Source organism: Psammomys obesus, unplaced genomic scaffold (genome assembly GCF_907164565.1).
Source record: "Psammomys obesus unplaced genomic scaffold, mPsaObe1.curated_primary_1811, whole genome shotgun sequence".
NCBI classification, from domain to species: Eukaryota; Metazoa; Chordata; class Mammalia; order Rodentia; family Muridae; genus Psammomys; species Psammomys obesus.
Genome location: NW_026596120.1, coordinates 16,955,041 through 16,980,331, shown reverse-complemented (window position 1 = coordinate 16,980,331; position 25,291 = coordinate 16,955,041). Strand labels below are relative to the sequence as shown.

Below are 25,291 nucleotides of genomic sequence, written 5' to 3'. Positions count from 1 at the left end.
CCAGCCTAATCTCCTAACAATTCAGGCTATCTAAGTCTTCAAAACACCTTGTCACTAAATACATATGCATGCATGCATGCATAATTATATAGTACTCCTGGGTGTTTTAAGCTTTGACTGCCTGCTATCTTTAGGGGCCAGAAATGTTGGTATAATTTTGAATTTCTGAGTGCTTTGTTTTGTTTCTCTTAGCAGAATCTCACACTATAGCTCATACTGGCCTGGAACTCATTTTGTTGTCCAGGGTAGCATCGGGAGTCATAGCAGTCCTTCTTCCTCAGTCTCCAGAGTACAAAGGTTACAACCATAATCCAACCACCTGGCTGATGTGTTTAAATATGTAGAGAAAAAAGGCACTCAGTATGTCTTCATACTTTAGAATCCTAAGTAAATGTAGGTCTTCTCAGTGTCCTAACCTCAGTCATCCTGAAATGTCTGATTCAGTTACTCTTTACCTATTTACTCATCTTGACCAAAAAAATGATGAGTGGGAGATAACACATCAGAGAGATGAGTTTATGGACATGCGGTAGCTTTGGCTTTTGCAGCTCTACTTAGTCATTTATTTTGCTTCAATAAATTACTTTGTAGGAATCCTACTGATGTTCTACTTAAGTATCTGGATCACCCAACCTGCTTGCTGTTTGGGTTGGTTCCTTTTTCTACATAATGAGGAAGACAGTTTTTCAGTGAATTTGTAGGATTAGGCATTCCTCAGGTAGCTTTGGTAACAGGCTTTTGATATGTCATGTTTTATATTGCAGAAATGATTCTGGGGATCACTCTGACCACATGCATTACTATCAGGTATGCTTTGACATATGGAGAATGTCCTTTCAAAACCTTTAGGTAACTAAAAGAATCACTGGATTTTCTGCAGTTGATGACTGTTAAGGTTAATTGCTGTTGTATAGGTCCATAATTCTAATTTTGCTTTCTCTGGTAGGGTAAAAAATATTTTCGAGACAGGAGAGGAGGAAATAGAAATTCAGATTGGTCCTCAGATACAAATCGACAAGGGCAACAATGTAAGTAACTTTTGTTTTATTTATTTATTTTTTCCTTTACTTGCTGGTCATTACTTAAAATCTATATGGCCACAAAGATAGCAAAGAGTTTGTTACTGGGGACACTCATCCAATGGAAGTATACCTATAGGCTCTGCACCTATTTGAATTGACCACCCTCGTTATTGCTTTGTTCTTGATAAGCCCTCAGAAACAACTTTATTGCACAGGAACTAATGCTGGCTTTGATTTTATCCCATGTAGCATCATCTGACTGCTACATATATGACTCTGCTACTGGCTACTATTATGACCCCTTGGCAGGAACTTATTATGACCCCAATACCCAGGTTAGTTTGGGGTTTTTTTGTTTTGGGTTGTTTTGTTTTGTTTGTTTGTTTGTTTGCTTTATTTATTCTGTCAGTAATCCTTTTGAGAATAGTATCCATAATGTGTTCCTTTGAGTATTTTATTCTCTCAATTCTCTGGATGCTCATTGTTTGAAAAGTGAAAAGTATGAAATCTGAACTGTTGCCTATTTGAAAAATCAATGCCCTATGGCATTACAGGTAAGAACAGTGCTGCTCTAGGAAGAGTGTATAATTGGTAGTCTACATGTATACTAGTCCCTGATATGGGTTCTTCAGCTTGTAAAAGAGCCATTCTGTTGGGAACTCTTTTCCTTAAACCTGAAATTGTGGAAAAAGGAGCATTCTATAGACTTAATTCTTTCACACTGTATCACAGCAAGAAGTGTATGTGCCCCAGGACCCTGAGTCATCTGAGGAAGAAGAGATCAAGGAAAAGAAATCTACCAGTCAAGGAAAGTCAAATAGCAAGAAAGAAATATCTAAAAGAGATAGCAAAGAGAAAAAAGATAGGGGCGTGACAAAGGTAAGACAACTTGTAAGTCTGTTAACCCTCTGGCACATAATTACATGTAAAGTATAGGCATTGTGAACAAAGAGGATCTAGGTTTAAGGCATAAAGTCACTTTAAAAATTCTCTAGGAGGAGTTGGAGAAGTGGCTCAGCGGTTTACACTTGTTCTTTTTTTTTTTTTTTTTTTTTTAACTTTTTCAAGACAGGGTTTATCTGTGTAGCCTTGGTTGTCCTAGACTCCCTTTGTAGACCAGGCTGGCCTCAAACTCACAGTCATCCACCTGCCTCTGCCTCTCTGAGTGTTGGGATTAAAGGTGTGTGCTGCCATGCCCAGCTAGGAACACTTGTTCTCACAGAGTGCTCAGGTTTGATTCTCAGTATCCACATGGAGCTTACAACTGTATATAATTCCAGTAAGTTCTAGGGGATCCAAACCTTTTTCGAGTGTATGCAATAACATACATGCAAGTAAAACACTCATATACAGTTTTTTAATCTTAAAAAATAAATAAAAGGCTGTCTTTTTTTTAATCTTAAAAAAAGATTTTTTAATCTTAAAAAAAGTTTTTTATTACTCTTAAAAAATAAATAAATGGTGTCACACAGTTTAAAATTTATTATTATTATTATTATTATTATTATTATTATTATTATTATTATTTACAATGTATTCACTTTATATTCCAATTGTAGCCAGTGTCGCACATTTTTAATCCCTCTATTCAGAGGCAGAGAAAGGTAGGTCTCTTCATTGGAGACCAGCCTTGTCTGCAGAACAAGTTCCAGGACAGCCAGGGCTACACAGAGAAAGCCTATCTCAAAAACCATGTATGTTTATACACACACACACACATATATATGCATATATAAATGTGTGTATATGTATATAAATTTCACATATTACTATAAAATATTACATATAAAAGATAAATCAACTTTTATAAACAACAAAATAGTGAGGGAGGCTAGATGGAACAGCAGTTAGGAGCACTGACTGCTCTTCCAGAGAACCCAGATTTGATTCCCAAAACTCACATCGCAGCTCACAACTGCTTATAACTCTAGTGGACAGAATGCTTATAATTCTAGTGGACAGAACTCTCTTTTTTTCTGGCCTCGTTGGGTAGCAGGCATGCATGTGGTACATAGACATATAGTCAAAATACCCATACACATTAAGAAACACTTTTTAAAGAATCCTGTAGTGGATGGAGTGATGGCTTAGTGATTAAGAGTACTAGGTTTGATTCCCAGCATACGCAAGTCAGCTCATAACCTGTTGCTCCAGTTCTGGGAATCCAGCACCCTACATGCATGAATTCATACAAGCACACATATGTAGGCAAAACACTTAAACCCATAAAACAAAACAAATCCTTAAAAAAAATTTAGGCCAAGCGTACTGGTACTTTTTTTTTTTTTTTTTTTAATCTTGTCACTCAGAGGCAGGAGCAATGAGTCTCTATGAGTTGTAAATGAGCCTGGTCTACATAGTGAGTTGTAGAACAGCCAGGGCTATGTAGAGACCTGGTCTCAAAAAGAAACAAACACCTTAATTTTTTGGTGCGTTAGTCCCCTTGCCTTTTCCCCCATATGGTAGCTTTCTTCCTTTTACAAATGAGGAAAAATACAACTCAGGTTAGCATGGTGGCACATCCCTGTAATCCCAATACTTAAAAGGCTGGGGCAGGGCTATTGCCAAAAGTTCCAAGCCGATCACGGCCTTATTTTTAAAATAAGGACTGGCAAGATCGCTTAGTATGTAAAAGTGCTTGCCACCTAGTCTGATGACCTGAATTTGATCCTGAACCCACATGGTAGAACGAGAGAATCAATTTCAGCAAGTTGTCCTCTGACCTTCATACCTAATAGAATCCTCTATGTATTCCAAAAGTGTGTGCCACCACTCCTAGCCCAACTGTGGTTTTGTTTGTTTTTATTTATTATTGAGGGGTACACCGCCACAGATGGGTAGTCTATGGCATTATGTATGTAGCAGTCCAAGGACCGTTTGTAGAGTTGGTGCTCTCCTTCCAGCTATATATGTACTCTGGGGATTGAACTCAGGTCACTAGCTGAGCTATCCTGTCAGGCCATACCTTTCACTTTTATGCTTTGTCCTTTTAGTATGTGATTCTGTATGTATGCTTCTCTTTTTCTAATTTTAACAGAGATAGCTTTCTTTTTCTTTTTCTTTTTCTTTCTTTTTTTTTAATTTGTGTGGGGGAGGTGGCCACCTGCTATGTGGTGGTCAGAGGACCTACCAGTTGGGTCCCTGGAATTGAACTCTGGTTACCAGTCTTGGCAGCATGTGCTTTTACTCACTGATCCATTTTGCCAGCCCCTCATTTTGTCCTTTTTTCATGCACATTCTGCTTTGTCATAGGTAATCTTTATATTTATACTATTTTGTCAAAAATGTGATAAGGTAAAAATTCACATTAAAACCGCACCTTCAGGGCAGGAGAGATGGCTCAGTAGTTAAGAGCACTGGCTTCTCTTTCAGAGGACACCTTTCCAACACCCACATGGCAGCTCACAATTGTACCTGTAACTCCAGTTCCAGGGGATGTGATACCCTCATACAGTCTTCAGTCAGGCAAAATGCTGCAGTACATATAAGACAAAAATAAATAAATCTCAAAAAAAAAAAAAACTTCATTTCTGTTTTTAGTCTCTCATTGTTGGTCTTTTCTAATAATGTTTCACTTTTTAAATTACTTTCTTAGGATAAAGTTTCAGAATCAAAAATGATAAATATTTTCACTTATATAGACTTTAATTATTTTATGAAGAATTGTACTGGTTTCAGCTCATATCAGCAACCTCTCCCTTAAGATGATCTCTCTGTGTAGTCCTGGCTGTCCTGGAACTTGCTCTGTAAGCCATTCTAGCCTCAAACTCCGAGATCTGCCTGCCTCCAAGTGCTGGGATTGAAGGCATGAGCCACCACATCTCACATCACCTCACCACACCTGGGTCACCTTATAGCAGATAGATACTAGAGAAAATGAAGGAATTTGTTTAAGTTCAATTTGTAACTCTTTTCTGCTTCCTGGCATTACCATTCGTCTGTAAAAATACAGAAAAAGTGAAAAGGGACTTACTTTTGTCACTTCTGTGCATCTAAGAACTTAGAATCATGGTACCTTTAAGTTTAGGTTCAGTCTCTGCTTCTAACATATTAATTCTTTTGAGAGCACTAATGCCCGCTAGAATCTAGGAGGGTTGTAAGTAAAGACTGAAGAAAATAATGCTGTGTGTGTGTGTGAATGACTCATCTGGTGCCTAAATTGTTGTAAACACACAATTAAACCAAACGTTTCTTTGGGTGATTATTTGTTGGTGCTGGGAATTTTACTCAGGTACTTGCACATGCTGGCTAAGTGGTCTTTGCTGATGTACTACAGACCCCAGTGTTACAAAATCATTATAATGTCGCAGATGTTTGAAGATTTTGAAAAAATGGGCTGATTTTAACAAAACTAACTTAACCCAATTTTATTAGTGATTTTCATATAAAAATTATCTTTGTTGTTGGTCAGTTTCAAGAAAGTACCAATGAGGGGAAGCCTCCCCCAGAAGATGTTTTTAAGAAACCTCTGCCTCCTACTGTGAAGAAGGAAGAGAGTCCCCCTCCAGTAAGGCAAATTCTGATATTATGGGCTAATCTGGGAGGGAATGGAACCCCAAAGGCTCCTAGGTTTTGCTCCCTAGACTCTGTCCCAAGTAAGGATTCCTCTTGTAAAGAGTAGGCAAAATCTGCTACCTGCAAATAGGGCTATTACTGACTGTTGTCTGACTTCTTTTTCTTTACCTTGTGATGTTTTCATCACAGCGGATATGCTTCTCTCCTAGTTTTATTGTGTTTCAGGACTAAACTCAAGACAGACTTATACAGCAAGTACTTTCATGTGCTGAGCTGTCTGACTGTTTCTGCTGTTTCTGTTTAAGTTATGGTCTTGGTCTTATCTATTTTCTATACCATGTTTTCCTGGCCCATTCAAAGTCAGGCTAAGCTAGCTAAGCTAGTCCCTTCCACTTTAGAGATGAACAGCGTTGATATCGGACATGTTCTAAACCTAATCAGCTAGAACAAAGAAAGTATCCCCAAAATATAGCTCTTTTTTTTTTTTTTTTTTTTTTTCTAATCCCTGACCTTTTCCTTTTAGCCTAAGGTGGTAAACCCATTAATTGGTCTCCTGGGTGAGTATGGAGGAGACAGTGACTATGAGGAGGAAGAAGAAGAGGAACAGGCACCTCCTGTACAGCTTCGCACAGCACAGCCTCAGCCTCGAGAGGAGCTGACCAAGAAAGAGAATGAGGAAGACAAACTCACTGACTGGAATAAACTGGCTTGTCTGCTCTGCAGACGGCAGTTTCCCAATAAAGAAGTTCTCCTCAAACACCAGCAACTGTCAGACTTGCACAAGGTATTTCAGGAAGAGACCCTGACCTTTTAGAGTCTTGGCTCTTAGCATTGCTGGAAATGAAGACCCTTAAAGCTCAAGTTGTGTGTATATGTGTGATATGTGTGTAGCCACAATGTGCCAGGGCACATATGTCAAAATCAGTCACGTCAACCCTCTCTCCTTCCATCTTTACATGAGTTTTGTGGATCAGATCACCCAGGCTTGCATAACAAGCGCCTTTACCCACTGAGCCATCTTACTGGTTCACTCTTCCATTTTCGTTTTGGTTTTTTCTTTTTATTTATTCTCTTGTATTATATCCCGACTGCAGTTTCCCTTCTCTCCCTTCCCCTGAGACCTCCCCCCCACATACCTCCCTCCCCTTTACCCCAGATCTACCCCCACTTCATTTCCTCTGAGAAAAGAACAGGCCTTTTAGGGACATCAACCAAATACAGCATAACAAGCTACAATAAGACCAGGTACTTATTCTCACATCATGGCTGGATGAGGTAACCGAGGAGGAGGAAAAGGGTCCCAAAGGCAGGTAAAAAGAGTCAGAGACAGCCCCATTCTCACCACTCTTCCTTTTTTCTTTTTTCTTTTTTGTTTTTTGGGTTTTTTTTTTTTTTTCTTTTCTTTTTTAAGCTCTTGCATTGCTGTGAATTAAGAGGTGTTTCCTGGGGTTGGAGGGATAATGCAACAGCTAAGAATACTTGCTACATTTCCAAAGGACCTGAGTTCAGTTCCCAATACCTACATAGTGACCTCACAAGACTATAAGTCTAGTCCCAATGCTGCTTCTGGCTTCCACCCTTATATAGACTGCATGCACATGATACACATACATGCATGAAAGCAAACTAAACATAAAATTAATTTTTTAAAAACTTTGCCTGCTTCCTCTTAGAACTTCAGTATTTAGATCCAGTGCAAGCAGCATGACTATTGAACCAGATACACAAGATGTGCAGGAAGAAAAGGACTTACAGAAAGATAACTTGCCATTGACTAACAGTTGAGACACAGAGAAGCTCCTAATCTTCTTTGATATTTGTTAGCTTCACCTGGTTCCGTCCAGCTATGATAATGTATTGTTATCCTCATAGGAATACCAGGCTTCTCTCTTCATGTAGTGATTATTGCTTTAAGTTGTAAACACTGTAGCTTTTTGGGCCATTATCATAAATTACGTTGATTTTCCCTGTAGTATTACCAGGGAGGGAAATTATAAAGAAATAAAGCCTTGAGATGGCCTCATGTTCTCAGAGTAGTTTTTTTTCATACTTCTTCTTAGCAGATGTTGCAAGATAGGGTGTAAGGGCACTAGTGTGAACTTCTCAGGACAGAGCCCAAAGTCCTTTCTGTTTTTTCATTTTTTAGACATTTTTTTTAAGATTTACTTATTTTATGTATATGAGTGTTCTATCTGCATTTACACCTGCCAGAAGAGGGAATCAGTTCACATTATAAATGGTTGTGAGCCACCATGTGGTTGCTGGGAATTTAACTCATGACCTTTGGAAGAACAGACAGTGCTCTTAACCACTGAGCTATCTCTCCAGCCCCCAAAGTCCTTCTTAGCCAAAGTCTGAGAAGCCTAAATATATTACTTGTGCTAGCTTATTTATTCTTCTCTTATATATTATATCCTGATAGCAGTTTCCCTTCTCTCCTTTTCTTCCAGTCTCCCCACACACATACCTCCCTCCCCTTTACTTCAGATCCACCCCTACTTCCCCCCTCTGAGAAAAGAACAGGCCTTCTAGAGACTTCTAGGATTCTGAGAAATTTCTCCTAATGATCCTTGGAATAGACAACCTTCTAAGTATCTATTACCTGCTGGGATTCCAGGTCATCAAACTGACCCATTTGAATTTCAACTCCTGCAAAAATACTAATAATTGAGAAAAGAGATTTTTAAAAGTAGTTGTCGGAAGGAAGGGCCAAAGATCTGGTAAATCCATACACTGAACCAGTCTTAGGACCATGTACTATAGCACTTTTCCTTTACTTGAAGTTGTCTAGAACAAACAGTTACCTCTCTATACAAGACTATTTTTGAACCCCCGGTGTTTCATATACATTCCTGAAGTTAAGACTGTGCTCAAGGAATGTGTAACTCTTAGAGCGGTTTTTGTTCTGTCAGAGTCTTGGTGTTCCTTTTTCCTATTTCTCTGAGCCCATGAAAGAAAGTCTAGGGGTTGGGCCTGATGGATGGGAAAGTGGTGTGGGCAGAGTAGGGATGTGATTTTTCCTCTCTGACCTAGGAAGACCCCTCTCCCATTATTTTACCTTAAATTATAAGGTAAACCATGTGCTGGAGAGATGGCTCAGTGACTTTTTTCATTGGTATTCTATTGCTGTGAAGAAACACCATGACCATGGCAACTCTTATAAAGGAAAATAATTAACTTCGATTGGCTTACAGTTTCAGAGATTTAGTCCGTAATTGCCATGGTGGGAAGCATGACAGCACACAAACAGACTTGGTGCTGGACAGGTAACTGAGATTTCTACATCTGGATTGGCAGGCAGCAGGAAGAGAATAAAATACTGGGCCTGGCTTGAGCATTTGAAACCCCAAAGCACACCCCAAGTGACACACTAACTCCAACAAGGCTGTACCTCCTAATTCCTGTCAAGTAGGGCCACTCCCTAATGATTACACATTTAAATGTCTGAGCTGTGAGGGCCATTCCTATTCAAGCCACCACAGTGGCTAAGGGTACTAGTGGCTCTTCCAGAAGTCCTCAAGTTGAGCTACGTGAAGGATCAGAAACATCTGTGACTTCAGTCCTAGAGCACTCACACACATACGAAAGAAAGGAAAGACAGACCAGAAGAAGTTCTCTTAGGTGCTTTACTGTAATTTGTGTGTCAATTAGAATAATAGTTTTCTGGGGACTAGAAAGATGGCTCAGCAGTTAAGAGCACTGACTGCTGTCCTAGAGGTCCTGAATTCAATTCCCAACAACCACATGATGGCTCATAACCATCCATAATGGGATCTAATGCTCTCTTCTTCTATTTAGGCATACATGCAGACAGAGCACTCATACACAACATATATTAATAAATTAAAATCAAAAGAAAAAGAATATAGTTTCCTTATTCATGAAACTAAGGCAGAACCAGTTAGCGGTTGTCCATTGCAGCATATATTAGTCATTTAAGAGAGTCAGTCAAAAGAAAAGAGTTACGGTCCTAAAGCACCTTTTGGGAAAGGCCTAGAAGCATTTCTAGGACTGTTTTATTGTTGTTTTCATTTTTTTTTTTTTTCTTTTCTCAGCAAAACCTGGAAATTCACCGGAAGATAAAACAGTCAGAGCAAGAGCTAGCCTATCTGGAGAGGAGAGAACGGGAGGTAAACTTTGTGAAGTAACCTACTTTGCTCCAAGTCTTTTTGCCCTGTAGTATATGCCTTGTATATTGGTTTCTCCTTATAAAGAGACAGAGACGAAAAGGGGTCCCAAAATATGATCTATGGTTGGGAGGGACTATGAAGAGAGGAAGGGAAACTGCAGTTGGGATGTAATATATGAGTGAGTAATTAATCAAAAGTAAAACCACAAAAAAAGAAACCACAAGAGGAAATGAAAAAATACGTAATATATACATTTGTCAAAACTCTCATTCTGTATTAAAAATTACATGTTTCATTGTTTATAAATTATACCTTAGTAAAATTATTGTATTTTTTTAAAGGTTATGTTAGGTTCTCCAGGTATGTCAGATAAATAGCACTCTTACTCCCTATTCAGTTTTTAAATCAAGAAAGTGAAGGATTGTTAGGTAAGGCTACTAAAATATCTTTCACTCTTTTAAAGGCTAAGTTGAAGGGAGTAATTTGGATAAGAGAACTCACTGCTTCTACAAAGGACCTAAGTTCAGTTTCCAGCACCTGTAACTCTAACCTGAGGGGATCTAAACTCTCTGGTCTCCCTAGCACTTACACTCACATACATATGCCCCCCCACACATATATACATGATTAAAAATATAATTAATTACTGGGGTGACTCATACCTTTAATCTGGGTGGTAGGGAGACAGAGGCAAGTAGGTTTCTGTGATGTGAGTTCAAAGCTACCCTGGTCTACATAGAGTTCCAGGCTAGCCAGGACCATAATGACACCTTGCCTCAATTTTCTCTTTCTTGGTTTTTCGAGAGAGGGTTTTTCTGTGTAGCTCTGGGTGTCCTGGCACTAGCTGTATTGCTCAGGATAGCATGTCCTGAAACTCACTGTGTAGACCAGACTGGCCTCCAACCCACAAAAATCCACCTGCCTCTTCGTCTGCCTAAAATTAAAAAAAAAAAAAAAAAAAAAAGATCAAGGTCAGAATGGTGGCCTTTACCTCTAGTTCCAGTGCTTTGAGGCTGGGGAAATGAGAAATTCTGTGAGATTAAGGTCAACGTAAGCTACAAGGCAAGACCCTGTCTCAGATAAAACAAAATGATAATAAAGCCCATGCATGGGTAGCATGATCTCAGCTTGTGAACACAGCAAAATCGGAGTAGAACTCCCCCCTCCCAACCCTCTTAGGTAGAAATCTCTGGTCTGCTCTTCTGTTCCCCCACAGGGAAGGTTTAAAGAAAGAGGAAATGATCGAAGAGAAAAACTCCAGTCTTTTGATTCTCCAGAAAGGAAACGGATTAAATACTCCAGGGAAACTGACAGGTATGACAGATATTCTTCATTCAGCCACAACCTGAAGACCTGATAATAAAATTATCTTCTGCAAATGCTTTGCTATTTTCTTTCTCAGGTCCACAATATCTGTTTGATCTCTTGTCTTTTGGTATTTCCAGACAGGGTTTGTCTGTGTAGCCTTGGCTGTCCTGGACTCACTTTGTAGACCAGGCTGGCCTGGAACTCAAAGTGATCCGCCTGCCTCTGTCTCCCATCCCAAGTGCTGGTATTAAAGGTTTGCGCCACCACACCTAGCTACTGAAGATATTTAAAATAGATTTTTAAGCATTTGTGTTAAGAGAAAGAGAAGTGTCCAAATAAAAGAAATCCCAGTGGCTGTAGGAATCTCTATAAGGGAATCATTGTTTCTCCTCTTCTTCAATCCATTTTCAGTAACCAGAGATGTCTTCTGTACAGAAACTTGACCTTTTTAGTCTTGGGGATAGAGCAATAACAGAATATTTGCCTGACATGCCTGAGTCCCTACATTTAATCTCTAACACCACAAAAAGCAAGCAAAAAAGTTTTTATTATTTTATGCATGTGGACGTTTTACCTGTATGTCTGTCTGTGTGCAACATCCACATGCCTATGGAGGCCAGAAGAAGAAAACAGATCACTTCAAACTGGAGTACAGATGGTTGGAAACCATTGTGGGAGTTCTGGGAATCAAATCCAGGTCTTCCCAAATAGTGTACTTAACCACTGAGACAACCTCCTACCCCTCATAAATAAACTTAGAGAGAGAGATCTGTCCTTTTTGTGAGCTGAGAATATAGAGGGCTTGCCTAGCATACCTGAGACCCTTGGTTTAAATCCTAGGCAAACAAAGAAACAAAACATTACTACATTTTTTTTTAAATATAAATGTTGCCTAATGAGAGGCTAGACATGCAAGATACCTTTTCCTAAATTATCAAGTGTGCTGTAATGTTCAAGGCAGTTTTGTTTGTTTACTTTTTTTACAACCTGACCTCAAACCTTATCTTTATCAATTCCTACTATTCCTCTACCAGACAAATCTTGCCTGCTACACATTTTCTAGCTCATAAGCCCTTCATTTGTCCAGATCCAGTTAAGATGTTTCTTCTTGCTTAAAATTCCTTCACTTGTGATGATGACTGTTCAGATTTATGTTCCCTCCATTTTGTTTCTGTGTACATATCCACTGTTGCCACATCCATGATTGATCTCTTCAGTATCCTATAAGCATCTATTGACAAAGTCTTCATGTTATTTCCCATGATCAGAGCCCAGTCATACTCCCATCTGCATCCCCCAAGGACAAGCCTAGTTACATAGATATCAAGTTTTGCTTAATAAATATACTTATTAGGAAGCAGATCTCAAACAAGAGATCAGCGGGTCACCTTGAATATGATGGTATAAATGTATTTGTTTCTCTTACAGTGATCGTAACCCTGTTGATAAAGAAGATACTGACACTAGTAGCAAAGGGGGCTGTGCCCAGCCGGCCACTGGCTGGAGGAAAGGAGCAGGCCTGGGATATAGCCATCCTGGATTGGGTTCATCAGAGGAGGTGAGATGAATTCTGTCTTCCTGGGAGTTATATGAACCTAGAATATACTTAACTTTTTTGTCTGGCCTCAGAGCATATGCCCTAAATAGAAGTCAGAGGGCAATTTCAAGAAATCAGTTCTCCTTCCACCTTGTAGTGATCAAACTCACCTGATTAGGTTTAATGGCAAGTACCCTTATCCACTAAGTCAGTTCACCAGCCCTTCCCTCTTGATCCTGTGTTATAACTTGTGCTGGGCCCTTGGTGATTTTCCTGACAGTGAGAAGAAAGCAGAAAGTTGAATAGAACATCATTGTTTTTTTTATTAAGAAAGAAAAATGATGGCAATATGGGAGCCAGGTGAGTTAAGATGAAAGGATCATTTGATTAAAAAAAGAGAACCAGGAGGGCTGTGGCTGTGACTCTGTAACTCAGAGGTAGAACACTCACTTCTCAAGCCTGAGGCCCTATGCTCAATCCCCAGTACCAATACAGAGGGAGAGGGAGGATGAGGAAGGGAAGGAAAAGGAGAGAGAGAAAAAAAAAAAGGCTTAGGGCTTTAGGGGAACATAGGGAACTAAAAAGAGCCAGTAACCAAAGATTAGAGGCCCCTGTCTGTGAGAGGGATTTCAGCACGCAACTTTGATGGCTAAGATATGGTAAGATAGAGGGATCATGAAGTTAGTCTTGGTTTCCTGGAGGGGCATAGCTCCTCATATTTCAGGGAGAGCCCATGGTAAAGATGGGAAATATTGACCATTTGGGTAGGGTTGGGTCTCTGAAATTGTTGACCTTCAATGAATTATTTATTTCATTCCTGTTAAAACTTAGGTGTCTGATATTGAAGGCTTATTTTGAAATCAGCATTATGGTCCTCTTTATCCAAAGATCTCACTTAAGTCTTTGTTCTGCAGACTGAAGGCCGGATGAGAGGTTCTGGGGGTGGCACCCCAGGAAGAACCAGCAAAAGACAGTCTAATGAGACTTACCGAGATGCTGTTCGAAGAGTTATGTTTGCTAGATATAAAGAACTTGATTAAGAATGGAGACACCCCACAGGACACAACTTCCTTCTTGTTTTGTTTGTCCATCTCTCCTTTTGTTTTGTTACTGTTCTTGCTGCTAGAACTTTTTTAAATAAACTTTTTTTCAATGTGAGTCAATTTTGTTAAAGATTTTTTTCCACAATAGAGAGTAGAGCTTGATGGTTAGAAGTAGAAAATGCCACATTTGAGTTACTGCTGAAATGGCCAACTGGTGCTGCAATGAGCAGGGGAACATGAGTAAAAGAAAGAACATAACTACTAATCCTAATCTAATCAGTGAGAAGAGCCTTTCTCAGCTTGTGAGTTTTGGTAACTGCTAAGCACATTTCCATATGTAGGTTTACTAACTCAAGATTCAGAAGTCCTCTTTTGACCACCTCCAGGCTATAGGGTAAACAAAATCCCTTGAATCCCTTGCTACTTTTTTAAACATTCATCTTGTATTTGGAGATACTCAAACCAGTGTATATGTATGTAGAGGTCAGAGAACAACTTGTATAGTCAAATCTCTTTCTGAAACCATGTATGCCTCCAGTTAAAAACTCAGATTATCAAGCAAGCCAGGTGGTGGCACATACCTTTAATCCCAGCACTCAGGAAGCAGAGGCAGCCTGATCTACAAAATGAGTTCAAGGACAGCTGGGGCTATACAGAGAAACCCAGTTTTGGGGGGGTGGGTCACTGGAGGGAGAGATCTCAGATTATCAAGCATGGTGACAAGTGATTAGCAAACCATCTCACTGGTCCAAGTTTTTGTTTTTGTTTCTATTAGTAAGATTGACTATTTTTTATTTGTCTCTGTATGTGGGTGATGCCAGAGGAGAGTGTGGGATCACTAGAGCTGGTGTTACAGGCTTGTACTCTGCCCAATACATGCAAATCCTGATAAAACAGCAAGCTCTTAACTGCTAAGCCATCTCCAGTTCCCTGGCCTAACTTTTAAAAGTTTTTAAATGAAGGACAAAGGACTATTTTATTAAAATTTTGTTTAAGAAAACATTCGCTTATTTATTTGTGTTGCTTAACTTAGAACAGTTTCCATTGTCTTTGGTACATCAGCTACCAGATAGCTTGGGGAATACAGTTCTTCAACTCAACAATGAGTCTCAACAGAGACAACTAGGAGGGTGGCATTTATCTCTGGATGGAATCTATGTGAGGGTAGGGGAGCTTTATGTTTAAAAATGAATTGGCAGGCAAGTGTGGTGACTCTCCTTTAATCCTAGCAAACACTGGAGAAGCAAAGGCCAGAGGATCTTAGTGAGTTCAAGGCCAACCTGGTCTACATAGTGAGTTCCAGGATAGCAAGAGCTACAAAGTAAGACCCTGTCTAAAACAACAAAAAGGTAACCATTTAACTCTCATGACTCCAGCACATTTTGGGCATGCTTAAAAGAATTTACTAAGAGATGGAGAGGTAGCTCTGTGGTTAAAAGCACTTGCTGTTCTAGAGGACCCAGGTCAGGTTCCCAGCATCTACTTCAGGTAGCTCACAACTGGTCCAGTAGATCCCATGTGTTTTCTGGTGTCATTGGGCACCAGGAATTAAGGTGGTGCACAGACATGCATGTGTACAAAAAACCTACCCATTCACACAATTTTTTTTTAATCTTTTAAAAAAGATGTTATGTGTTTGTGTGGGTATGTTCACATATATGAGTGTAGGTGCTCCTGGAGAGCAAAACTGAACCTCAGTCCTTTAGAAGACCATCAGTGCTCTCTACCAGTGTGCCATCTTACCAGTCCTCTCTTCCCTAAAATTTCTTAAAAACAAAACTTGATTAAACCAGGCAAGGTGGTGCAAGTATAGAATCCCAGCACTTTAAAGGTAGAGTCAGAAAGAAAGCTCAAGGTCATCCTTGGTTCCATAGAGAGTACAAGACTGGGCAACATGAGATCCTATCTCTAAGTAAACAAAAAGTATCTTTAGGCACAAGGCAGGTTACTGGTAGTAGCCTGTAAGTCCAGTGAGTTCTGGATTCTTGGCAGTTTGCGTCATTTGTGGAAACTGCAATGGACTAGCTTTGTAGTCCAGGCTGGCTTTAAAATCCCAGAGATCCACCTGCCTCTGCTACTGGAGTGCTGCTGGGATTAAAGGCATGGACCAACAAGTCCAGCCCTTGGAGTTTTGTTTTGTTGTTGTTTTTGAGGCAGAGTTTTTTCTTGTGGCCCTGACTTTCCTGGAACTCTCTTTGTAGACTCGGTTAGCCTCAAACTCAATAGATCCACCTGCCTTTGGGATTAAAGACATGGGTCACTACACCAGCTGCAAGTGCTTTCTATGATCAGCAGATAAATGTTTTACATATATGTTCAACCATAACTGGGCAAACATTAAGAGATATGATAAATAAAGTGAAAATAGATATAAAAGAAACAGCCATGTTTTGAGACATTTCCAGCCAGTCACCTAATGCCAGGAAGCCTTTAATCCCCAGCACAGGCTCCTAATCCCAGTGGGAAGTGAAGGCGGGAGGATAATAAACAGTCCCAGCACTCAGGTCTCCAGTTGAGGTCAGCCTGGTACATTGTGAGTTCAAGTCTAGCCAGAACTATAGAGACCCTGTCGAAAGAAAGGAAAGGAAAAAAAGGGGGGGGGGGAGGGATTAAAACAGCTCCCTAAACTATACATATGACAGATCACAAGTCATACATGAAATGCAAGTTATGGATGATAAAACTATCTCCACATACAGAACAGAGCAAATAAATAAATAAATAAATAAACCTCTAGGGTTTTGTCGTATTTTTTTTTTAATTAGTGATGCAGTGGTGATTTGGTTTGATTACCGGTTTTTTGTTTTTTTTTTACATTAACTTATTTTTAGGTGTGTGTGAAAACACACATGAGTGCATTTATGCATGCCACATCAAAATGAGGTCAGAGGACAACTTTCATTAGTGGTTCTCTGTTATTTAAATGAAGGAAAATCCCAACTGTTCTAATTTACCAATGAAGACTCAGGAGCCAGGTGCTGGAGTGAAAACCTGCTAGCTCAGAGAGGCACAGAAAGTAACCAGCTAACCTTCCTTTTCAGCTCAGGTCTGGATGGAAAAAAACCCAAAGGCTCGCTAGCTCAGCTGACAGCCTAGGAGCAAAAGGTAATAAAAAACCCAAAGGTGGAAGGCTTACTAGCTCAAAGCCCCGAAAAGACGGGGAGCTGAGGAGCTGAAGCCTAAACTAAAGCTTGAGCTAATTCCAAGAAGAGAAGGAGAGAGAATAAAGTTGTCCAAAATGGCTTCAAACTCACGTTATCTGGAGTGAAATTATGACGTGCACTCCAACTTGAGACTCTATTTGAGACAATGGAATGATACTATCAAGACTGCTTACAAGAATTTTCCCGGTTTTCGTAAAACTCAAGCTCATCGTGTGAGAAACCAGTTTAATACCATCTCACACAGGTTTTACTAAGTTAAAAAAGATATTTGTGAAGACCCTTGCACAAAATCTTATTTAGCCTCTAGAGAAGTAATCAGAAGCATTCCTTCTCTAAAAGCTGGATTATACAGTTTTACAGTGTGTGTCGGGCGCTTGTAGCGTTCACATCCGGGTTCTCAGAGGCTGAATGGCAGCTTTGTCATGGAGCGGATGAAATACGCAAAAAAATTAACACAGGGTCTTAGTGACAGGCTGCCTGGGCGACCACAATTCCCGGCAGCCCTCGCGCAGGCAGGTGCCTTCGCTGATTGGATGCCTCTGCAGGGGCGGGTGGGGTGGGGTTAGGGAGGGTCGAGGCGCGAGGTACTGTGGGTAGGAGAAGACGGTCGGTGGAGACGCCATTTTGTGGAGCGGCCGAACCCTGTAGAAGGTTCTGGGACGCAGAGCCGCTACTGCTTCCTCTTCGTTCCCTCTCTGGGGGTGAGTGCGGCGGCCGTCCATTACGCCCCAGTGATTCTTGCCGTTGGTGTTGTCCCCTGAGTCTGCCTGTCAGCCGCCAGAGGTGACCGCTCAGCCGCGTCTTTGAAGGGACTAAGCAAGCGTTTGAGGGCCGCGCCCCTCCTTGCCTCTGCCTCTGCCAGCTTTCATAGGTCTCCCCCTAACCCAGTCCTCGACCTGCCTCTTTCGAGTTGCCTGTCTCTGGCTGGGACGTTGTCCCGAATCCCCTCTCCAGCGGAGTGGTGGAGCGCCTATCCCTCGGACACCTCTCTGGCAATCTCTTAAGCCATCATCGCCCTGCGCCTGCAACTGAATCTCACTCTGGGAAAGGTGGTTTAAAGATGGTTATCTGAGGACTGGGAGCCTCCTTAGAGGTGGGGAGGGATGTGTGTAAAGTGGGAAAGACGGATTGAACGCCGAATTCAGTCGCACAGGCCTTAGCGCCGCCATCTCGGCTGCGACACCCCGCGGAGGTGGGACCGGGCATCTCCCGGGAAACAAGGGACAGCCGTAGCCATTCGACCCCGGAACTTGAATCCCTAGAGGTCTCTTTGATTTATTAAGTCAACGAATGTTCGTTTAGTGCCTGCTAGACATAGTTGTCACTAACTAGTCTCTGGGACAATACAGGTTTCTAAGAGTACAGCTGGCTGATGTTTTATTATTGCTCATGGGCAGGGGGCAGGCTGTTGGTCACTCAGTGGCCTGTGTCTATCAGGGCTGGTCCAAGACATAGGTGTTACTGACACACAGATATTAATCCGAGTCAAGTCTTGTCTTAATGAAACAGATTGAGATTAGGCGTTATACATGTAAATTTTAGTCAGATCAGCATCCCAGCTTCTGAGGCTTTAAAGTTCTTGTCAGGAAATTTTGAGTTGTGTTTCACAATTTTCGTGTTGGATTTTATATTAATGAAGACACTTGGATGACTGTTTTAGCCACCAGCCATCTGAATGGAGTTGCTTTGTGAAAATAGGGAGCTTTTTGCTTTGTAATCATCGTAGGAGAATCCACGGTGCCTAAGCCTTCTTACTGAATATATAGTCTTAATTATGTTAAAGTGTTCTTTCTCTTCCTGTTTCTTAAGAAAATGGTAGGATTTAGTGTTGGCAGTTCTCTTTCTCTCCCATCTTAGTCACTCTTAAGGATTAGTGGACTCCTAGCCACAATTGCAGACCAGTTTGTAGGTCACTTTGAGTTAGGTGGTCTCTGAAATTTTCAACAATCTTTTTTTTTCCCCCCACCAGGGAAAAAAATTAAACCTTTCGAAGCAGTGTGCTAGATCTTCAGTGAGACAATGGGTTCAGACAAAAGGTGAGTTTTAATACATACATTTGCCTTTGATTTTAGCATTTTAGTAAGGACTAAGCTGTTTGTTTAAAATTGTTGATTTAGGCCTGTGTGGTGGTGGCTCACACTTCTAATCCCAGCAGAGGCAGGCAAATCTCTGAGTTCAAGGCCTGCCAGGGCGACATAGAGAAAGCCTGTCTCAAAACAAAAACAACCAGGCGATGTGCCACACGACTGTAATCCCAGCACTCTGGGAGACAGAGGCAGATGGATCTCTGAATTTGAGGGCAGCATCATCTATAAGTGAGTACAGGGCAGCCAAGGCTACACAGCGAAACCCTGTCTTAAACAAAAACAATAAGAATACAAAATTGTTTATTTACCAAATGTTTGTTCATGTATTTTGTTTCAAGTGTTTAAATGATCACTTCAGGATTCTGTTCTCACAAACTTCAGTCTAGTGAGAGTTAAGTGTTATGACAAAAGATATTTAAAGTGCTGTCTGAACACATAAGCATAGAAAAGCTTCTTGGAGAAAGTCTCTGAGGTGAAATCTGAAGGCTGAGAATTAGGTTAAGGAGAGCGGTATGGAGTAGGTCATGGAAAGTTCTAGCTGTGGGTAGTAGCTATTCAAAGCCTGCTTGACAAGCAGTATGTGAATGCCAGTCCTTGTTATTCCCTAGTGATACAATGGCAGACTTAGAGAGCTGAGTGACCTAGGATCATGTGTTACATCAAGAAAGGAAAGGAAAAAGCTAGAGAATTAAGAACATTTTCGGTCTGGGGATATAGCTCAGTGGCTTATAAGGTAATCATGTGACAGCCATCTATTGTTCCAAATAACACATATAATTAAAATGTGTGCTTTTGCTGCCAGTAGTAAAAAAAAGTTATATGAAAATAAATGTTTTCAGAGACTGTTAATTTGGGGCAGCCATCCACTTGCATATACAGATGATTTATTTGTTAAAAGCTTGATTGGTGGGGATTGGAAGGAAGACTTAGGTCAACTAGGGTGTTGGTCTATTCCTGTTATGTATGGTTCCCTTGTACTCTAGAATCAGTTCCAAGACAGCCAGGGCTTCGTGGAAAAATCCTGTCTCAAACCCCCCCCACAAAAAAAAAAAAAAAGGTGGGGGGGGAGGGGATTTATTCTTTGAAATTGGATGAAAGTTGGGTAATTTATTGCTGTCTTTGGTCAGTATGATCTGAAGTGAAATTGAGAAGGATAATGTGCTTAAGAAGGCTGGAGAGATGGCTCAGAGGTTAAGAGCACTGGCTGCTCTTCCAGAGGTCCTGAGTTCAATTCCCAGCAATCACATTGTGGCTCACAACTATCTATAATGAGAGCTGGTGCCCTCTTCTGGCATGCAGGCATACATGGTGCAGGCAGAACAATTTATACATAAATTAATCTTTTTTTTTTTTTTTTTTTTTTTTTGAAAAAAGAAAGCACAAGAAGGGCTGGGTGTGACAGCACACACCTTTAATCGCTGCACTCAGGAGGCAGAGGCAGGTAGTCTGGAACTCAAGAGGGCCTTAGGCCTCCTGTGATTTAAGGCATGCACCACCACAGCTTGCCTATGTTATCTTTGTAAACTGGGAAGTCTCGGCATGTTGTAAGGGATACGTTAAACTATTTGAGTGTACCTTAAAACTGATAATGTGGAACAATTCTTTTTCTAATGATGTACTTCTTTTTCCTTGCAGAGTTAGTAGAACAGAGCGTAGCGGAAGATATGGCTCCATCATAGACAGGGATGACCGTGATGAGCGGGAATCTAGAAGCAGGCGGAGGGATTCAGATTACAAAAGATCGAGTGATGATCGGAGAGGTGATAGATACGATGACTATCGAGACTATGATAGTCCAGAGGTAAGTAGTAGCAGTTGTTGACTAAACTTAGAATGAAAATTGTATAGCTCTTCTTGTAAAAGTATAGGAGATGTGGCACTTGAACACTACACCTGGTACTCTGTAGCATATTCAGGTTGGATGTAAATTCCAAAGACAAAGAGGGCCTTACTTTACCAGTATTAATAGCCGAAGTTTGTGTTTGCCATGGACCCCTTTGAGTACTTGAACTTGATGAATTTCTTTGCATCCCAATACAACTTAACAGATAGGTGTTCTTGCTCCTCCCCACCCACGAACCCCTAGACAGTGTCTCACTATGTAACTGCTGCCCTGGAATTTACTTTGGAGACCTGGCTGGCTTTGGACTCAGAAGGATCCTCCTCTGCCTCCCAAGTGCCAGGATTAAAGGCGAGAGGTGCTCTGTCCTGTGATGTGTTGTTCACATTTTAAAGATTAGGCAGTGGAGGGCAGGATGTAGCTCAGGAATAAAACATTTGCTTAGTATCTGCAAGGTCAGGGATTTGGTCCCCAGAATGGATTTTATGAGGTTTTTGTTGTTTGTTTTTGTTTTTTCGAGACCCTGGATGTCCTGAAACTACTCTGTAGACCAGATTGGCCTCAGACTCAGGGATCTACCTGCCTCTGTCTCCCAAGCTCTATGATTAAAGTCACTCTTAAGATAAAAAGTTTTAACAATATACTATCCTTATGCCTCAGAGTGTTGTAAGTTGTGAGTAATTTGGGTCACTTTAGTATTTTTCTTTTATATTACATATCTGTTCTCGCAAATAATTATACAGTATATATATGTGTGTGTATTTATACATTTCCCACTTTTTCTTCATATATAATCTTTTTTATATGCATTGATGTTTTGCCTGCATGTGAAAGTGACAGATTCTCTGGAACTGGAGTTACAGGCAGTTGTGAGTTGCCATGTTGGTGCTGGGAATTGAACCTGGGGCCTCTGGAAGAGCACTTAACTGTTGAGCCATCTCTCCGGCCCTATAATAATCTTTATAATATAACAAGGTATTGTGTTATGTATCACTATATTTTATATTGAATTATTAAACCATTCTTCTCAACTAAGAATGTCATTTTAAGAAATATTGAGGGGCTGGAGAGATTGCTCAGTGGTTAAGACCATTGTCAGCTCTTCAAAAACACCTGGGTTCAATTCCAGCACCCACATGACAGCTCACAACTGTCTGTAATGCCAATTCCAAGGGATCTGACACCTTCACACTTGTGCACATAAAATAAAAGTAAATAAATTATTTTTAAAATATTGTACTGGAAGCTAGAGAGGTGGCTCAAAAGTTAAGAACATTTGCTGTGGCTGATCATGGTGGCGCACACCTTTAATCCCCGCACTCAGGGAGATAGAGGCAGGCAGATATCTGTGAGTCCAGGTTTGGTTTCATCATCCACATGGTGTCTCACAACTTAGCTCCATTTCCCAGCTATCTGGACTCTGTGGGTACCAGGAATGCACATGTACACACAGGGTCTCAATCAAAGAGTACAGGGTGATTTTAATTATAATTTTGTTTTCTTTGGACTAGAGAGAACGTGAAAGAAGGAACAGTGACCGGTCTGAAGATGGCTACCATTCAGATGGTGACTATGGAGAGCATGACTATAGACATGACATCAGTGATGAAAGAGAGAGCAAGACCATCATGCTACGTGGCCTTCCTATCACCATCACAGAGAGCGATGTAAGAGAAACAGGTCTAACATTCTAAACGGCACTCTCATGGTGCTATCCTAGGCTGTTATGTCAGTTAGTGAAATACATTTCTCTCTTTTGTGGAGGTATCATTTATATCTATATTGAAGATCAGTGTAGATGTTTCTGAATATAATAAACCTTATATAGTCATTAGCTCTTAGAAGGTAAAGCTAATTCATGTTTTAAAAGTTTCGGAGTTGGAGTTCCAGGACAGCCAGAGCTGCACAGAGAAACCTCGTCTCCAACGCCCCCCCAGCCTCCCCCAAAAAACAACAACAACAAAAAACATGTTTTAAATCCTTACATTGTTTTCAGCATAGTGCCTGAAGGATTGGGAACAATGGACAATTGCTTTAGACCAACACTTGTTTTTTGAAATCTAGTCTTGTGTAAAGAAATGCACACTGATAACTGGTACAGGTACTACATTTTAAAAGTGTCTTGGGAAGAGAAAGAGAATTCTATTGTATCTGTTAGATAAGGAATGCAACATGTAAAGGAACTCTAAGGAATTAAAGAAAGCACATGGATGGAAAAAGTGGAACTGTCCAAAGAAGAAATAAGCATAAGAAAAAAAAACGAGTAGTAGATATAGCTAGAAAAAATACTATTAGAAATGAAGAAATGTCAGGCTGAAGTGAATAATCCCAACAGTCTCTCATGTGGTTCAGTCGGTGGTTTGATTTACTGTTAATGCATTTATTGTTTTGGGGAGCACACATATATGAAAAAATCAGTCCTCCAGCTTCACCATGGGAGTATTGGGGATCAACCATTGCCCACTGAACCATCTTGATTCATCATTTCTTTTTTTTTTTTTTTTTTTTTTTTTTTAATAAATGATAGAGAAAACCTCAGTTGCCTTTGTTTATTAACAAGCTAATATCAACCATTCCAATCTTACAACCAAGTCTGGGTTAAAAAAGTGAATCTGTATGATCCTTTATTGGCCAACTCAACAGCTGGGGAAAATGATTAAATTAAAAGCATTAGGGGTGTGAGAGTAGACTTGGAACACAGGAATTTACAGTGCTTGTCTGTCTGTCTGATCTCTAGCCCTACGTCCGCCCCACCCCTACTCTCTTTTTTTTTTTTTCCCAATGTCTTTATATGTAGCTTATGCTTGCTCTATTTATTTATATGTTTAGTTATATTTATTGAGGCAGGGTCTCTCATGTAGCTCTGGGTGTCCTCGAACTCCCTGTGTTCAGGCTGATCTCAAACTTGTTTCCACCTATCTCTGCCTCCCAAGTGTGCCTCCTGCATTTGATCTTCTGTTTCAATCTCCCAATTGGGATTTCAGGCCTGAACCTAGCTTGACTCTTTTTTATTCTTGGTTAGGTGTGTTTCTGAGGACAGTGACATAGCCTATGTCTCTTTGAAACCTTATTTTCTGTGTTCCTCAGAAAACAAGGCCATGAGATTAAAGGACAGGCTTGAAGGATGTCAGATTATGATCAGTACTGTCAAATGACAATTTCATTGGAGGGATGTATCTAGGCAGCATATAGCAAGGTTGTTATATTTTCATGAAAATAGTCTCTGTGGCCTTTAAGATAAATGTATTTGATGATATAAGTGAAAAAAACTTGATTAAACAGCTGATATAATCCCAGTCCTTGAACTTTTTTTGTATGGCTGTAACTTAAACTGACTGTAAAACCCTGTACAGATTCGAGAAATGATGGAGTCCTTTGAAGGCCCTCAGCCTGCAGATGTGAGGCTGATGAAGAGGAAGACAGGTGAGAGCTTGCTTGGTTCCTGCCTGTTGTAGTTCTCTTCCCCGTTCCCATCTCAGTCCCTAAAGACCATCCTGATAAACCCCAGTCTTCAAACACATGAATTTCAGAATGAAAGGTTTGCCATGGCTAAGGAATATGACTTTGAAAACAATGCTAGCATCTGAGGAACTTTTTTAAAACTTTGCTTTTAGGGATTTTCTTTTCCTTCGGTAAGTAGTGATTTATAAACTCCTTGTTTGACTGTTCATAGTCGGTTGCATGGTTACTTTAAGTGTGGAATCAAATCAAGTGGCATTTAATTCAGGCGGCTGTTCCTTGCCATGGCAAAGTATCAAGAAGATCCCCAAGTCAAGTCACATTTGTAAAGCTGCTTCCCAATTGGCTTTGTCACGCAGTGTTGAAGCAGTGGGAGAGAGATTCACCTGTTATAAAGGAACTGACTAACACGAGTATCCCGTCTATATCTGAATGCTGTCTCTAGGTGTAAGCCGTGGTTTCGCCTTCGTGGAGTTTTATCACTTGCAAGATGCTACCAGCTGGATGGAAGCCAATCAGGTTGCTTCACTCACCAAGTCTAGATATTCATGAAAATGGAACAAGTCTGTACAATTTAAAAAAAAAAAAAAAGGTTGAAGGAGTGGTTTGTTCCAAAGGAGTGACTTGACTTTAATATTTTTTAATGACAAAAAAAAAGCTTTGTGTATATTAAAATTGACATTACTAGAGTAAATACAGTACCAAGAACAGTGTTGCAGAATTTGTTCTACCTTTAAACATTGCTGCCTAACAGAACTTTACCTTCTGGAAATCTGTCTGGTAGTCAACAAAATATGCTGATGTTGCCCTTTTCTTGCCTGATTATATTCCTGTTCATTGTATCCATCAAGAGAGCTTAAACTATCAAACTGTCCATTTAACAGTGAAGGGAACGTAATGGAAGTTTGTAGCAGGCATTTTACAAGCGATTCCGTATTTTTGCCTGGAGACAATATGTTAACTAGAGGCATAACTTCTCAGTGGATCTTAAGGACCAATAGAGTTTTTCTAATAATAAGGTCTGATAAGATTGGTATGGAATCAGTGTCCTGTTGCTGTCTAATCTAGGCTTAGTGGCAATAAGATTCTAATCTCCCTGAGAATGCCTCTTAAAATCTGCTTGAAATAAATCATTTATTGTAGCCCTAACTAAATATTTTATTCTATGTCACGATAATGTTCGATG

At 40.3% G+C, this 25,291-nt stretch overlaps 2 protein-coding genes across 10 annotated transcripts in view; both read left to right on the top strand.

Annotated features, from left to right (window-relative positions):
* Positions 1–13,670, top strand: part of Rbm6 (RNA binding motif protein 6) — a 91,418-nt gene extending 77,748 nt beyond the window's left edge. For all 7 annotated transcript variants that reach the window (XM_055629610.1, XM_055629609.1, XM_055629611.1 and 4 more), the window contains 10 exons: positions 765–807; positions 947–1,028; positions 1,272–1,357; positions 1,755–1,901; positions 5,434–5,529; positions 6,061–6,321; positions 9,593–9,667; positions 10,884–10,981; positions 12,404–12,533; positions 13,427–13,670. In XM_055629610.1, the coding sequence (XP_055485585.1) occupies positions 765–807; positions 947–1,028; positions 1,272–1,357; positions 1,755–1,901; positions 5,434–5,529; positions 6,061–6,321; positions 9,593–9,667; positions 10,884–10,981; positions 12,404–12,533; positions 13,427–13,552 (1,144 nt within the window). In that variant the 3' untranslated portion in view covers positions 13,553–13,670. The remainder of the gene's footprint in view (positions 1–764; positions 808–946; positions 1,029–1,271; positions 1,358–1,754; positions 1,902–5,433; positions 5,530–6,060; positions 6,322–9,592; positions 9,668–10,883; positions 10,982–12,403; positions 12,534–13,426) is intronic.
* A 3,651-nt stretch (positions 13,671–17,321) lies between these two features.
* Rbm5 (RNA binding motif protein 5) overlaps positions 17,322–25,291 on the top strand; it is a 28,517-nt gene continuing 20,547 nt past the window's right edge. Inside the window, exons 1-6 of one of the 3 annotated variants that reach the window (XM_055629485.1) lie at positions 17,322–17,420; positions 18,689–18,755; positions 20,442–20,607; positions 22,158–22,313; positions 24,000–24,069; positions 24,551–24,624. In XM_055629485.1, coding sequence (XP_055485460.1) covers positions 18,739–18,755; positions 20,442–20,607; positions 22,158–22,313; positions 24,000–24,069; positions 24,551–24,624 — 483 coding nt within the window. In that variant the 5' untranslated portion in view covers positions 17,322–17,420; positions 18,689–18,738. The other 2 variants (XM_055629486.1, XM_055629487.1) reach the window with 2 other exon arrangements.